This window comes from Gopherus evgoodei, chromosome 6, assembly GCF_007399415.2.
Source record: "Gopherus evgoodei ecotype Sinaloan lineage chromosome 6, rGopEvg1_v1.p, whole genome shotgun sequence".
NCBI classification, from domain to species: Eukaryota; Metazoa; Chordata; order Testudines; family Testudinidae; genus Gopherus; species Gopherus evgoodei.
This window is the reverse complement of record NC_044327.1, coordinates 50,991,039-51,005,946: the sequence shown is the minus strand read 5'-3', so window position 1 is coordinate 51,005,946 and position 14,908 is coordinate 50,991,039. Positions and strand designations below refer to the sequence as shown.

The following is a 14,908-nucleotide window of genomic DNA, read 5'->3' as shown; positions in this document are numbered from 1 at the left end:
AAGGATTTTAGGAGGCAGGATGGATGGAGTTGAGTTGGTAATAGGTTTCTGCCACAGGTTTAAAATTTGCCCAGGATTGTGGAGACCAGATTCTAAATGTGAAATTATTTTGACTTATGTGAAAGGAGTTAGTGGTCTGAGTCAATTTGCTAGTAGACAAGTGCCCATGCCATAAAAACCATCATAAATGGCACTAATTGGCAGTCTCATTAGAAAGATAACTCAATTGTGTGTCTCAGCCCATAGAGGTGATCTCTAGTTATGAGAAGCTCAAGCTGTGACATGTGGCTAGAGCTTTGTTTCCAGAGCTATCAATACCTCTTATGAGAATAAATTCACACACAACCAAATCATAACATTTTACTGTCCTTTGTTTTGTGTTGATTATATGGCTATACTGTGCTAACATTAAGGAAAATGTTTAACTGTTGTATCTTTACAAATATCTGTGAACTACTGTATATAATCATTCAGAAGCAGAATATTTTTGGTAAAAAAGGGCAGAGTTCGGCTTATAAACGGGTCTATACCAAAATTTGATGATTTTAAACTCTATGGAATCATTGAATTGAAAATCTAATACATTGTCGTTTTGTTTACCTGGAGTGTCTGAAGGCCTGGCACCCCTCAGCTTCCTGTAGCCTCGATTCGCTGTTCCCAGCCAGTGGGAGCTGTGGGCGTGCCATTTCCTGCAGCTCCCATTGGCTGGGAACAGTGAACTGCGGCCACAGAGAGCTGAGAGGCTCCAGGCCTGCAGACGCTCCAGGTAAACAAAACGTCCCGCCAGTGGCTTACCCTGGCAGTCCAGGAGCCAGAGTTTTCCGACCTATTTATTGATGTCAATACTGCAGCCTTTTAAAGTTGCAAAGGCTTTGTTTAGTGGATTGACTTTAGATTGGCTTGAAATAGACTTCATAAGTCTCAAGCCAATATGAAAATATAACGTTCAGAATCAATGGAATCTCTTAATAAAATTGAAATAACCTGTTATCCCTACAGACATGCCAATCTACAGGTCTGCTTTAAAATAAACCAAGAACAATAATAATTTGACAGTGATAAAGCAGGTGACATTACCATATAAAGTCCTACAAAATCTACAACTATAATAATAATAATAATCTGTTTTCATACTAGTATTTAAAATGAACAATGAAATAAAAAGAAAAAGGTTTTATGCAGCATTCAAACTTAAAGTTGTTGAATATGCGGAAGCAAACAATAATCGCACTGCTGCTCGTGAATTCTGTATCAATGAGAAGCAAATAAGAGAATGATGAAAAAATAAAACACCACTAAAAGACATGCCAAGAAGCAAGAAAAACATGTCCGAGGTGCACTTCATTTCCTGAGATAAAGATCTCAATAATTGGGTTGTTAAGTGTCGACAAAATGGGTATATTGTCACTAGAATTGGAATTCATCTACGTGCTCTGCAAATGTCGAAAGACGACAAATACAAGACAGTAAAGCAGTCAATGTTTGTTGCATCAGTGATTGGTGTACTCGCTTCATGAAGCGTTATGGTCTGCCTTTGTCAGCGAACAAAGATAGTGCAAAAGCTGCCTAGAGATCTGGAATTAAAAATCCAATCTCTCCAAAGGTTTATTATAAAATATTGAAAGGAATATGCATTTGAACTGTCACAAGTAGGAAATATAGATGAAACACCAATCACATTCGATCTCCCGAGCAACAGAATGGTAACAGGTATTGGTGAAAAAACAGTTTTAATTAAAACCACTGGCCATGAAACAATCCGTTTTACGGTGGTTTTACCATGTTTGGCAAATGGATCAAAACTCCCTCCTATTGTTTTTAAAAGAAAAACCTTGCCTAAAAACAAGAAATTTCCTGCTGGTGTCATCGTACGTGCACATGAAAAGGGATGGATGGATGAAAGTGGGACTATTGAATGGCTGGAAAAAGTGTGGAATAAGAGACCAGGAGCACTTTTCAAGAAACAGGCTATGATCGTTTGGGACATGTTCAGGGCACACAAGACTGATGAGGTGAAAAATGTGGCCAAAAATATGAAAACTACTTTGGTTGTAATGCCTGGAGGCTTAACTTCAGTTCTACAACTGCTTGATGTCTGCCTGAACAAACCCTTTAAAGACAGGCTATGCAGAATGTGATCTGAATGGATGTGTTCAGGCATGGCGAAGTTGACAAAAGGCAGGAATCTTATGAAGCCCAAAATCAATCTGGTCACCAAGTGGATCAAGGACGCATGGGTGTCCATTCTCAGAAATGGTAGACAAATCATTTAGGAAATGCTGTATCAGCAATGCACTCGACGGGTCAGAATATGATGCCATATTTGATGACACAACAGAGGCTGATGATAAGAAGGAATCTGACTCTGAAGACGACAATCCCGACATCTGCTATGACAATGCAGGTGCAACTGTGACTGAAGCCAAGTTTAATGAACAGTTTGGTGAATCAGAGACTGTTTCAGACTTTGAAAGATTTTAAGACTTTTAAAAGTCTTATTGTTCTAAGTTACTTGTTTTAAATATCCATTTACTGATTTTGTATATTGATTGTCATTTCGAAGGCAAATACATATTTGTTCAGTTATTATTGTAACAGGTTTTTTCATTAGATTACATTAAAATAATTCTAGCAAAACTTTTGAGTGTTTCTTATGATGCCAGCTTTTAAAATATAGCAGGGATTGGCAGACTTTGGCTCCTGGCCTGTCAAGGTAAGCCACTGGTGGGTCAGGACGTTTTGTTTACTTGAAGCGTCTGCAGGCACTTTCTGCAGCTCCCATTGGCTGGGAATGGCAAACCGTGGACACTGGGAGCTGAGGGGCTCTGTGCCTGCAGTCGCCCCAAGTAAACAAAACATCCCGACCTGCCAGCGGCTTATCCTGATGGGCTGAGAGCCAAAGTTTTCCAACCCCTGAAATACAGGGTCGACTTATGAAAGAGTCATGCAGTTTTTGCTATTTTTATCTAACCATCTTGGTGGGGTGTCATCTTATAAACGAACGGGCTAATGAACGAGTATATACAGTAGTTCTTACTGAAATAGTTGTGTTCCAGTGTTTATAAATGCCATCTTTATATGGAACTGTTTTAACTAATTATCTGTAACTAGTATTTGTTTTACTGTATTTATAAATGTATATTATCTTCTTTCAGATGATAGGTTTTGGTCCTGCTACCATAGCAGCATTCATAGCTGTAGTAGGAATTCTGTCTATAATAGCTCAGGTAAGTGTGATCCTAATAGCTTTTTTAGAAATTCTGTTGACTCTTTGGATAAACAAAGAAGAAAAATTAAGGGATTTCAGTATGCATATATAATCACATCTGTTAGAGTTACGATAATGAAACTCCTCTAAAAAAACATATTAAATGAGTCCAACCTAATAAGGTACATTTCTTGAACATATTTCCCCAAAGTTGTAGGAGTATAACCAATCAGATGAATGTTACCAATGTGTCATTTTTGACATGTTGCAATTATGTATAGGTAAGGTCCTTTCCACCCTTTAAAGCCTCAGAATAGTTTTTGTTCAGTAAAGGAATATCTGTTCATTCAGATTCCTCCTGAGAGGTTGCCTCTCTCTATGACCTCTGGTAACAACGGTGTGCCTCAGGATCAATGGAACTTAGTTTCAGAAATGTGAGATGTGCAAGCTTATTAAAATGGGATTCTTTCAACAGCTGGACCAAGATTTTGGCCCTTATTTCGGCAAGAGATTAAAATGGCAACTAACTGAACTGCTTTCAAAACACAATACAAAACTTATTTCTTGACTGCTTTCCCACAATTTAACAAAAAAAAAATTTTTTTTTTTTTCAAATAATGAGGGGGATATAGAAATGGATTCCTTTAACTTTTCTATTTGTAAAATGCACATCAGCTCAATATAAATGGGTAAATTTAGCCCCTTAAAATGTTGAGGCCCTGCACGCACAAAGACTACTCACATGGCATATGATTTAGTTCTAACTTTGCTACTGAAATATTTTCATGTCTACCAATACAGTTAAATATGGAGACAATGAATAAAAATAAAGACCAATAGCAGAATGATATAATGAGTGAAAAATTGTGGTGTATTACAGAAATACAGATATGATTTGCTTCCCTCCTACTGTGTTGGGAGTGTTGTATGTAAGATGGGTTTCCAGTAGTGTCTTGGATATTTTCTGCTCTCAGGCGCAATGCACTGTTGGCAGTACCTGCCTTGCAGAGAGCTCTATTGGGAAGTACTTGTCTCCTGGTTTGGATTAGTGGGCTTCCCTTCCCACAGGGATCACCACTGGGCCTTCACTGGCTGAGGCTCCTGTGCCCCCACAGTTGACTCCTGCTCCATAGGGTGTCCCTCACAGTGGAAGTGAGGAAGAGTGTGTGTGGAACTGAGAGGTAGGGCAGGAGAAGGCACAGAGTGAAATGCAGTCCTTCATTCTGCATACAGGAGAAAAAATGGGATTTAACATTGGATTTCAGTGAGCAAAGCAGCCATCTTTGATTCTTGAAAACCCTCTAGAAATAAACGTCTGCTCCAAGGTCAACTTGTTCTCAAATTTCCTGGGATGGCTGACTAATCCTTTTGTGAGACTTACTAAAACTGAACTCTAGTTTGAGGAAATGACAGGAAGAACCTCTGCATGCTAGATATCTGCGTATTCCAGAAAACCAAAGAATCACTGTTCTGCGTTCAATACTTAACATTTAACATTTTGTAATAAACTCAGTTACTAACACGAAGGGAAATCGCTATCTTTTTTGAAAAGGTATTTAAAAATGTTTCTGGTTATGCTTTGAGTACTAGCTATGCATCAAATTGTGGATCAAATCAGGTGTCTGTTTGGGTTATTAAATACAAAAATGTCATAACAGTCAGAGTTCAGTTAATTGAATGTAAACAGCAATAGTGGAGCTTCTCTTGGATTGTTTCCTGTAAAAGTGGAAGCTGTATTAAAGATCTCAAGTTTAAAATGCTTCTCACTGAGTTCATTCCTTATTTTTACAGACCGTGTTCCTCAGTATCCTGATGAGGTCAATAGGGAACAAGAATACAGTCCTCCTTGGCCTTGGCTTCCAAATACTCCAACTGACCTGGTATGGTTTTGGATCTCAACCTTGGTAAGCATGTCTCCTGAGCTGCACAAATTTCATGGGGCTTTAAAGTATTTTTTTCCAAAATCTCCCACTACTTTGAACATTTAACATTATTTTCTTTCAGAACATGATACACTTGTCCTTCAAATACATTACATTGATTTGTTGTATAACTTGACTCCTAATTTTTAAGTTGCACTTGACTTTTTCCTAGAGTTATGACTTACCGTGCTTTAAAACGAGCACCTTTTTTTTCCTGAGGCTAGCTAGATTGCTTGAGTTAAGACAAAAAAGCAAGTGTATCTAAGAGTGCAAAAAAAAAAGTTTTTGGTGATCATATTTATTCATTCTGAAATTAGTCTTTAGAGTAGCTTTCATAACCTGTCTCTCTCCAAAGGAAGCAACAAGAGATAACAGATGATTAGTCTGTTAGATGAGCAATCAGTGTACTTATTCCTTTAAGCGTTGTTTCAGATGCTTGTAGCAATTAGTCATGTATGGCAAGGACTTGAATTTATTAATCCTTTTGATTATTTATTTGCCTCTTACTGTTCCACAAACATTCAAGAGTGCTAGTCATCCAAATAGTTAGTTTTCTTACCATATCAGCCCATTTAGTTTAGTCCTTCGATTCCCGTTAACAGTTCTGGATGTTTGCAGATGTGAGCTGCCAGCTTGATCTCTGCCCATCTTTCCCTTTTATAGAAAGTATTGAGCGTTTTTGAGGTATCATTTTAGGAAAAGTTTGGTCTGTTTTTACTTTGGTAAACTTGCTGTTGAAGTTGGATACCAGCAAGACTGTTCAGTCTGGCTTGCCCAACTCACTGTTTCAGCACACAAACTTATTATGGAGCACAGGCTGCTTGCTATTCTCATTAGGTTGCTTTTGTCTACCAGTTATTGGCCATCTCCTACCGTGTCAGATGCATGCAGTGACAGGTTGTTTTGAGGGGAGTTTGGTGGTTTTTTGTTTTTGTTTTTAAGCTTTAGGTGCTGTATAGAACCCCTTCATAACTTATTTCCAAACAGCTCTACCAGTTAGGGCCACTGAGGCAAAAGCTCTTTCCTTTTTGGAGTAGCAACCCCTTCTGTGCTGTAATGAAGAACGCCTCACCAACTTTTTCACCATAGCTCTTCGTAGAAAGTGAGATGAGCTAGAGAGCAGCTTTACCTAGTAGCAGCTAAACAGAGATTTTTAGGCTCTGTGCAAAAACATGAGGTGAATTCTGGAACTGGATTTGATGGTGAAGTAGAAGAACAGGAAGACAAGCTGTTCAAAAGCCACACTAGAAAATGCATATTCTCCTATTAATATGTGCTCTGCACCGTATAGTGAATATCACCTCAGACCCTATTCAGTTAACTTGAGGGATATTAAATAAACTCAGTCAGGATGGGATTTAATAAAACGTAGCTATTTTGAAGGAGCCTGGCAGAACCTTGCATGCACCTATCCATGCAGCAGATTTACTGAATTTTCTCCTTGGTATGACCTTTTTCTAACAGAGGACAAGGTAGCATCAATAATATTGTGTTCACCTCATCTGAACTTGGGTTGAATCAAATCAATTAATTTCAATGAGCTCAGTGTAACACAGAAAAACATAAATAGGAGAGACTCTGAGGTTTGACAAATTGTAAGAGAAGAAAATAACTAAATTGTAAATGCGTAGCCATTACAAAAATTACATCTTTGGGTACTTAATGGTGAATGGTTTAGTGACAGTTTTAAGAACAGACCCTAATTGAGGAACCTGAAAATGTTTTGTTTGTATTCTTGCTTATTTGGGGAAATCCTTTTGTACCTAAAAGTATTGCTGCTTTATATTTTGAACAAAATATGTATTTCAATCAACGCAGGATGATGTGGGCAGCAGGAGCTGTAGCAGCCATGTCAAGTATTACGTTTCCAGCAATCAGTGCTCTGGTTTCGCGAAATGCAGAGCCAGATCAACAAGGTAAGTTCAGTAAATTTGTCTTGATGCGCTTGAAAAATTCTTTTCCTCGGACCAATTTTCTTTCTTAAACCATAATACCTATCTAGCTCTTCAAATAAGATGACAAAGGAGGTAATTAGTTTCTGTCAGGAGGAATGAAAGTTTGTCTCTGGGTATTGTGGAGAGAGATGGATGCACATCAGGCATACGTGCCTTTCATTATTTCCTGAAAAGCATTGCTCTGAACAGTGCAGTCATCTCGTTACATAATTGCCTTTAAAGATGCTAGAAAATAAAAGTAAGTTGTTACAGTACCTTTCATGGTTTTTCCTCTCCACTTTTTAAAAATCATTCTATGACTCTGAACAACCAGCACTTGTATAGTAGTACCATCTTTCTCTTAACAGCTGAGTCCCCATTTTCCTATTGTCTGATTTATTACCTTATGTATATAAGAAACATTTTCTTTTTGTTCCTTGCCAGGGAAAGAGGGTGGCCCGATTTGCTCTAAGCGTCTTTCAAAAATATAAAAGACAAACTTCATAACCTCTCTCTCTAGGGAAGCCGGAATAATGAAGACATGGTAGAAGGTGTGGGTTGTGTGCATGCATGTTTATTCCAAAGTTGGGGAAAGAAGTAAACCTGCACTTGCTTTAAAGTGAAAGTCAGCAGTTAATACTGGTAAAATGAGCTATATTCTATAGTGCCGTAGTGCTTTAAAGGCAAATTTAACAATCAAATCCCTGCCCTGATGGGTTTACAGTCTAAAGCTAGAACAAACAAATGAGGAATGCATGGTAGAATGGGCAAGACAGAAAGTAAATAAAGGATACAGCCTAGGAGGCAGTCTTCTGTTGGGAAAGGTGGTATTTGTATACATTTGATGGTAGTTTTCTGTAGGCTTTACAGTGATTACATTCTAAGAGTGAACCAAGTTTCAAATGAGGCATTGTCCTTGTTGGTTTTTTGTATTGTGGAAGGAATAGTTTTTTCAAGCAGTAAACAGTTAAAAGTAGCAGGGAAAAATTCCGTAGGGTGACAAGACAACAAGTGTGAAAAATCAGGACGGGGGTGGGAAGTAATAGGAGCCTGTATAAGAAAAAGATCCAAAAATCAGGATATCTGGTCACCCTAGAGTTCTGAGGAAGTTAGGGGAAAATAAAGCTGTGCACTGTTCATTCAAAGCCACCTAGAAAGCTGTACATGAAAGGGTTTATAAAATTCCAGTGTGAAGTTATGCCATCTAGTGGAGAGAAAACAGCCATTGTAATTACACATGGTTCCACCCAAACTGAACAGAAACTAAAGAAAACTAAATGACTTTCATTCACTAAAGCCAAAAGGATTCTTCCCTACTTTCTTTTTGTTCCAGCGGCTCATGAGAATCACTCTTTCCCTGATTTTATACTACCTATGTCAGTAAAAATGGTCTCCATGTGATTGAAAAATAGTTCACACCAATCTCAAGATCTGTTTTGTTCATGTCTGTCTCTTTAGTTTGTAAGCTCGTCAAGACAGAGTGGCTTCTTTTGTCTTATACAGCATCCCCTCGTACACAGGCAGTGCTTAATAATGGCACTTGTTAAAGTAATAATACATAAATTAGTATCCGTCAGAAACTGCTACAAATGTGGGCATACCTTTATTTATTCAATACTTTGAACTTCAGCTACCCCAGAGTTGGAGCAGGAATAAGATTTGTCTGAGGAGGATCAGACAAGAGCAGGATTTTACTGATGGGAAACAAAATGTTAGTCCATAGCTTGACGGGGAGTATTTTGCAGGTAGAAATTTACTTGTTTGTTTATAACCAAGACGAACTATCTTTTAGCTAAGGCAAATATAATCTTAAGCCTCTTATTCAGAATAAGTATGGAGAGAAGTTGAGTTAGGAAGAGCATGGAGGCTGAGCTCACCCATTATAGCTGGGAAATTTTGATAACTTCTAATTCAGACCCCTCAGTTTCAAAACTGAAAATGTTGCTAGCAGCACATTAATATATTGAGCGAACTGTGCCCATGTGGAAGCTAACTAAAATCCAGCTAACCTTCCTTGAAGGCATTTATTAAAACCCTCTCATGTGGAAGGTAAGGTTAATCTATTACATGATAGAATTAAACAGTAATTAGAGAAATTTTGGGCTGTTTAACCATCCCTTATTTTTATGTATGGTACATGAAAAGGCTGCCGCGTTCACTATCGTTACCTTTTCCTTTCACAGGTGTTGTCCAGGGAATAATAACTGGAATCAGAGGTCTGTGTAACGGCCTTGGACCAGCTCTCTATGGCTTTATATTCTTTCTCTTCCATGTGGAGCTCAATGAATTGGCACCTGTCCAGAGTTCTGATGATAACACCATGCAGGATCCTAGTGATGAGGTAAATCCATGGCCACCTTCCATTTTTTTTCCAGTCACAAATATCAAATTTGCATGACTAAAATATCTTTGTTTTCAACTCCTGGTATTTGTTCCTATGCTTTAGTTTTATTCTTAATTACATAAGAGGCACTTTGAAGAGAGAAGGAAATAACAGATGTTAGAGCCAAAGCAATAGCTTTGGTTTTTAGTTATTACAGTGGAGCTAATACTCTTCTTTTGACATAAGAATAACTTTGTGTGCAGCTATGATTTTCAATGCAATAATACGCCTGATTTATTGTTGATGGGGAGGTTAAAAGAATTCAGTTTAATTGCAGCCAGTTTCCTCATGAACATGACAGTACAGGCCTGATTATGCAAATATGAAAAGGCTTTGGCATGTAGTTTTTAGAGTGATCATAACAAGAGAAGCATACTCTACACAACCATTTTTTAAATGTAGACATTTGAGAAAAATATGCTTCAATAGACTTGCCCCTACTCTTTGACGTTTTGCATGAATACCTTTTGACCCCTTTTTGATTCCCTCCAGTAATACTAAGTAGTTGCTTTTGAAATGCCTTTGCTGTCTTTCCCCTTGTCTGTCTTGTAAAGTTTAAGCTTTTTTGCTCTTGCCTGTGTCCCCGCTTATCTTGTGTTTTTATTGCCCCTTCACTCTTTTTTCGAAGCTTTGTTTAGCTGTCTCACTTGTCTTTTACTGCTCCCTTGGCTGTCTATGCTATCTTTTACCCTGACCCATTCAGCCCTCACTCTTTCTTTCGAGCCTTGCCTGAAAACCCTGTCTTTCCAAGAGGCCTAATGATCTCTGTGCACTTGAAATCAAATATTTAACAGTAGATTGATGTATTAAGATCTTACATTAGTAAGAATTCATTTCCTTTATAGAAGATTCCACATTCCATTCATTACTATGTCATACATAAAACTAAGCTACACTTGCCAGAATAAATTTTAAAAGTGCACTTTGTTGCAGAATTGTCAATATTTTAAAATCATGTTTGCTTCCAATCATTAGTGATGATGAGCAAGGTTCTAGTTAAGTGGAGCTTCTTTCATTCTGAAGATTTCACAAAGCAGAATATACTTTTAGGATCCTGCATGTGTGCCACTGGTCTCAGTGACCATTTCCCCTGATTGGACTGAGAAACCTGTAACATTTTTCTGTGTGTTTTAAAAAAAAAAAAAAAAAAAAAAAAAAAAAAAAAAAAATTATATGGTGTCTAATTCCGTAAAAAGTTGCCTTTTCAGTAACAATCAAAAAGATTTGTGGTTGCTTTCTCTACTGGGCCCCAAATACACTCATTCTGTGACAGATTTGGTTTTCCAATATCATTTGTGTTTTCCCATCTAAGACAGAGTTGCTCTTGTGTTAAAATACTGTTTTTCCAGTGCTTGAACTTTTCTTTACCACCTTTTTTTTGTGATATGATGCTTAGCCCTATCAAATTTTCTGTCCAGGTTATTAATCCTAGAAGTTAGATTTCCTTTCCAGGGAAGTCAGCTGAAGCCTGTGAACAGTCTTATTGTGCAAATATAAGCTTCTCCTTAAAAATTTATCTGCAGCTCTTTGGAGGACTTGGAAACTTGCAAAGATGGTGCCAGCCTGAGAGAACCCACTGAAACTTGGTTGACAGCAGTGGTTCTTAGCCTCCCACTTTACAGATAAAGAATAGAAAGAAGATAATTTGGCTCAACATATCCCCCCAGTAGTGAACTTCTCTTCAGTTTGCACTGCTGATAGGGTTAACTGTGGCAAAAATGTGTGCCTCCTTGTGACGGGGTTGGGACTCATCACGGTGGCGCCTCCTGCTGGCTGCTCTGGGAATTAGCTCAGTCCTTGGTGGGGCATCTGCTGCTGGTGGTGTCCCGTCCGTCGTCTGCTCCTTTGTTGTCTGGACCCACGTTGCTTCCTGCTCGGTGGCATCCTCTTCAGGACACTTCCCTTCCAAGGGTCTGGTGTTATCAGCAGTCCTTCTTTGCGCCCCAGCCACCGAGGTCAACTACACCCCAAAGTCTAACCCCTAGTGTCAGGGGTCTGGTGCAGTCCACTATCACCACCTCATCCACTGGTTGGGTGCTTGTGAAAGGGGGAAGTGGTGGGTGGGGCAGGCCCACCCTCTACACTGGGTCCCGACCCAGGGACTCTTTGGCAGCCTTCCTGCCCTCCTCCTGTCCCCTTTTGCACCTCTCTCCCTGGGCTGCTTTCCCTTTCCTCAGGGCCTTCAGCCTGGCAGGTAGCAGCCAGCAATGCGCTGTCCCAGGTGCTGGTCTCCTCACTCAGGAGACAGACCTTCCCCTCTGAAGGTCTGGAAGAGACTGCTTGCGCCTCTCCTAGGCAGCCTTTATATAGGGCCAAGCTGAACCCTGATTGGCTATCTCCAATCTTGGACTTGATTGGCTCTCAGTAAGCCCTTTCCTGATTGGCTGCTGGCCTGTGCAGCTGCTCTGGCTTACTTTAGCCCCCTCTCATGTAGGGGTATGGCAGTCGTCCCACCACACTGCAATTCAATTTGTATTCAATTCTTAAAACTGTTTTATGATGTGAAACTTGGTGCTCTTCATTCTTTATCCCTCCCCTTAAAATTGTTAATTGCACTGAAATAGATTTGGAACCCTAAGAGGACCTTCCCCGAGGGGCAGATACAGACTGCTGAACATGGCAATGCTTGAACCGGGTAGATCAAAGACTAACGTGATCAAATGGGGCTACTCAAATGACATGAATACATGCGAACCCGGTGAAGTGCAGACCATGCAGCACATGCTTGTTACTGACTCTTTGGTCGACGAGACAGAGTAGTTTGAAGATTTTTCCTTTGCAGTTTTTTTAAAGAGTAAACTAAGAAAGAAAACCAAAAATGTGCCCTCTTGAATTCTATATGGTGTTTTTTTCCTTCTTTACTTGAGCTTAAAATCACATCCTCATTTCCCTATCTTTGCTGGAAGACCTGCTCAGAATCTTTGGAGGGCCCCCTTTGCTGAAGGCCAGAGAGCTGAAGCTGAGGTGACGTCTTAACGTGACACTCTTCAGGTTAAGAGAGAGATCTGACACTTCTGTTAATTACAAAAATAAAAAAGAAAGATGGGCTTAGTATAGTATTTTTACAATAGCTTTAGCATCTTTATATATCATAAAGAAACAAAATTGAAAACAACATGTTTTTAATCTTGTTTTTAGTTGAACTGCTTCAGGGTAATGCTTTCAGTCATAGCTATCTGAACTTGATATGAATTCACAAATAGTTTTCAGTTGAATGAAACTTTTTATTCAGGGAGTGAAGTGTCCACTGAAAATTTTAGCCAGCTCTAGTTTTAATGCATATACAAATTGAGCATGCAGTTTGATATACATTTAGTAAACAGCTTTTAAAAATTGTTGTCCTGTTACCTCCTGATGCAGTGATGTAATATTTTAATCAAGTAGATATTTCAGTTTCATATTTTTCTGATTTGCCTGTTTTGTTGCAGAGAGCTATCATCCCCGGACCACCTTTCCTGTTTGGAGCATGTGCAGTTCTTCTAGCTTTTCTGGTTGCCTTATTCATTCCTGAGCACAGTAAAGTCAGCTGTACCAGGAAGCACAGCATCAGCAGTGCCCAGAGCAACAACCCAGATCGTGGCAGTGATGAGGACATTGAACCATTGCTGCAAGACAGCAGTGTCTGAGGGCTAGCTTTGAAAAAGGAGGCTGCAAATCAAAATTCATGCACTGATCTGTGAACCCAGAAAACAGGACAGAATGCAGTGAGCTTCTGGTCTCTTACGGGAGGATGGAGCCATGTGCAAGTGAAGATCACATGTTGTTGTGGATATTGGTGTCCAGTTTGGGTTCATACTATCAAACACTTTCTGTGGTATTTTGTTTTGTGTACTAGGGCAGGGTAAGGGTCAAATCCTTTTTTCCCCTGTACCTGATATGTAACTGCAAATGCCATCTCAAGCCCTGATGTTGGATTGAAAACCTAAATACACAGACCTTGCAGAGAATAAACTTTAATACAATATTTTGAACATTCAATTCCCTATAGTCACTATAAACAAAATAAGCAGGTTTGAGGCAGACTACAGTTCATGCCAAAATAGTTAAAGGTTAAGTTTTGCATTTTAAGCCTTTTCTTTGGATGTATGGCCCTGTGTAACCCCTCTAGGTTTGGGAGGGACCAAGCTACATAGTTTTATTATCTGAAATATTGCAGATGATTAAAGATCAGATTAAAATTCCTGAACCCATATTCTAAAATCATACTAATAAAAAATCCAGTAGACTCCTTAGGGCATTGATAAAACGAAACAATTACTTTTCACAGAGGGAATCTGTAAAACTTGCCTATGAGTGAAGGACATATTCAAGTTTTAACCCACATTCCAGAACAGGGTTTGACCTGAAGTGGCTGAAAAGAAAATCCAGTTGGCACCTGTGAGCATTGATAATGTCAGTGCTTTGCTAGTAGAAAATGTTATTAATGATTGACTGACTGTATAGCACCACAAATGTAGACGTTCTTCGTTTATGTGGGGGCTGGCTAACTGGATGCTGAGACAACTTATATCAAGACTTGTGTGTATTTATTGCATTTTGTCACTGATCTGCCGTATAAAATAACTCTTCCACTAATTTCACCCCTGCCTTAAATGCTACTTAGTGTGCATTTATTCTCATCTAGCCTTCATATCAATGTGTCTCCCCAGCTGAATCTCAAGGAAATAAGCATATTAAGTTGTTTTCTAAAAGCTGATTTAAAGAAGTTCAGTGTCTACAAAGTGTTATGCTAATTTTTAGACATTTTATGAAAAATTATACAGATTTATATGTATTTTGTTGCAGTGTAAATGAACCATTAAACAAAACCTGACTTTAACAAAGTACTCCTATGAATGTTTTGTACGTATGAAATATATGTAGATATTTGTAAGGAGTTTTAATTTTTTCCAGATGAAGGTGCTGTGTAAATCTTGTATTTATAAATGCAGTGAGGGTACTGACAGATATACAGTTTTTGTAAAGGATTGTGTATTGACTGAACAAATTTTAAAAAATTATATATTTTGAAACTTGTTCCACCTTGAGCAGAGATAACAGACCTTTTGTACTATGCAGTTTGGTTTTTAAGTTAAGCTTCCATAATAAATCTGCAACTTACACTTTCTAGGTTTCATGTCTTAAGTGTGTGTTCTTGCAGTTATTACTTCCATTTCATTTTCCCTACTTCAGATTGAAGATGATTTACCATTCAAAATTATATAAAGTTTCAGGGCCCCATAGTGTTGTTTTTCTACATACAAGTAATAAGACACTCTGTGCATCAGAAAGCTCACAATATAGGTTTGACAAGGTGTGATTGGGTGCAGCAGAGATATGGAAAGAGTAGGTAGGAGAAGACGGATACCAGTGAAATATTAATCTGATGAGTTTGAGTTGTCAAATACTCAGGACTTGATTTATTTTTTTAGTTGGATACTAAATTCTTCTATTCCTTGAGTCTTCAAATTTTTCATTTTTA

The 14,908-nt window shown here is 38.6% G+C and overlaps 1 protein-coding gene across 2 annotated transcripts in view; it reads left to right on the top strand.

The window, feature by feature from the left end:
• Positions 1–14,554, top strand: part of LOC115653150 (hippocampus abundant transcript-like protein 1) — a 52,906-nt gene extending 38,352 nt beyond the window's left edge. The window contains exons 8-12 of one of the 2 annotated variants that reach the window (XM_030565959.1): positions 3,156–3,227; positions 5,000–5,112; positions 6,949–7,046; positions 9,248–9,405; positions 12,876–14,554. In XM_030565959.1, the coding sequence (XP_030421819.1) occupies positions 3,156–3,227; positions 5,000–5,112; positions 6,949–7,046; positions 9,248–9,405; positions 12,876–13,073 (639 nt within the window). In that variant the 3' untranslated portion in view covers positions 13,074–14,554. The remainder of the gene's footprint in view (positions 1–3,155; positions 3,228–4,999; positions 5,113–6,948; positions 7,047–9,247; positions 9,406–12,875) is intronic. The other variant, XM_030565960.1, reaches the window with a different exon arrangement.
• Positions 14,555–14,908: the final 354 nt, after the last annotated feature.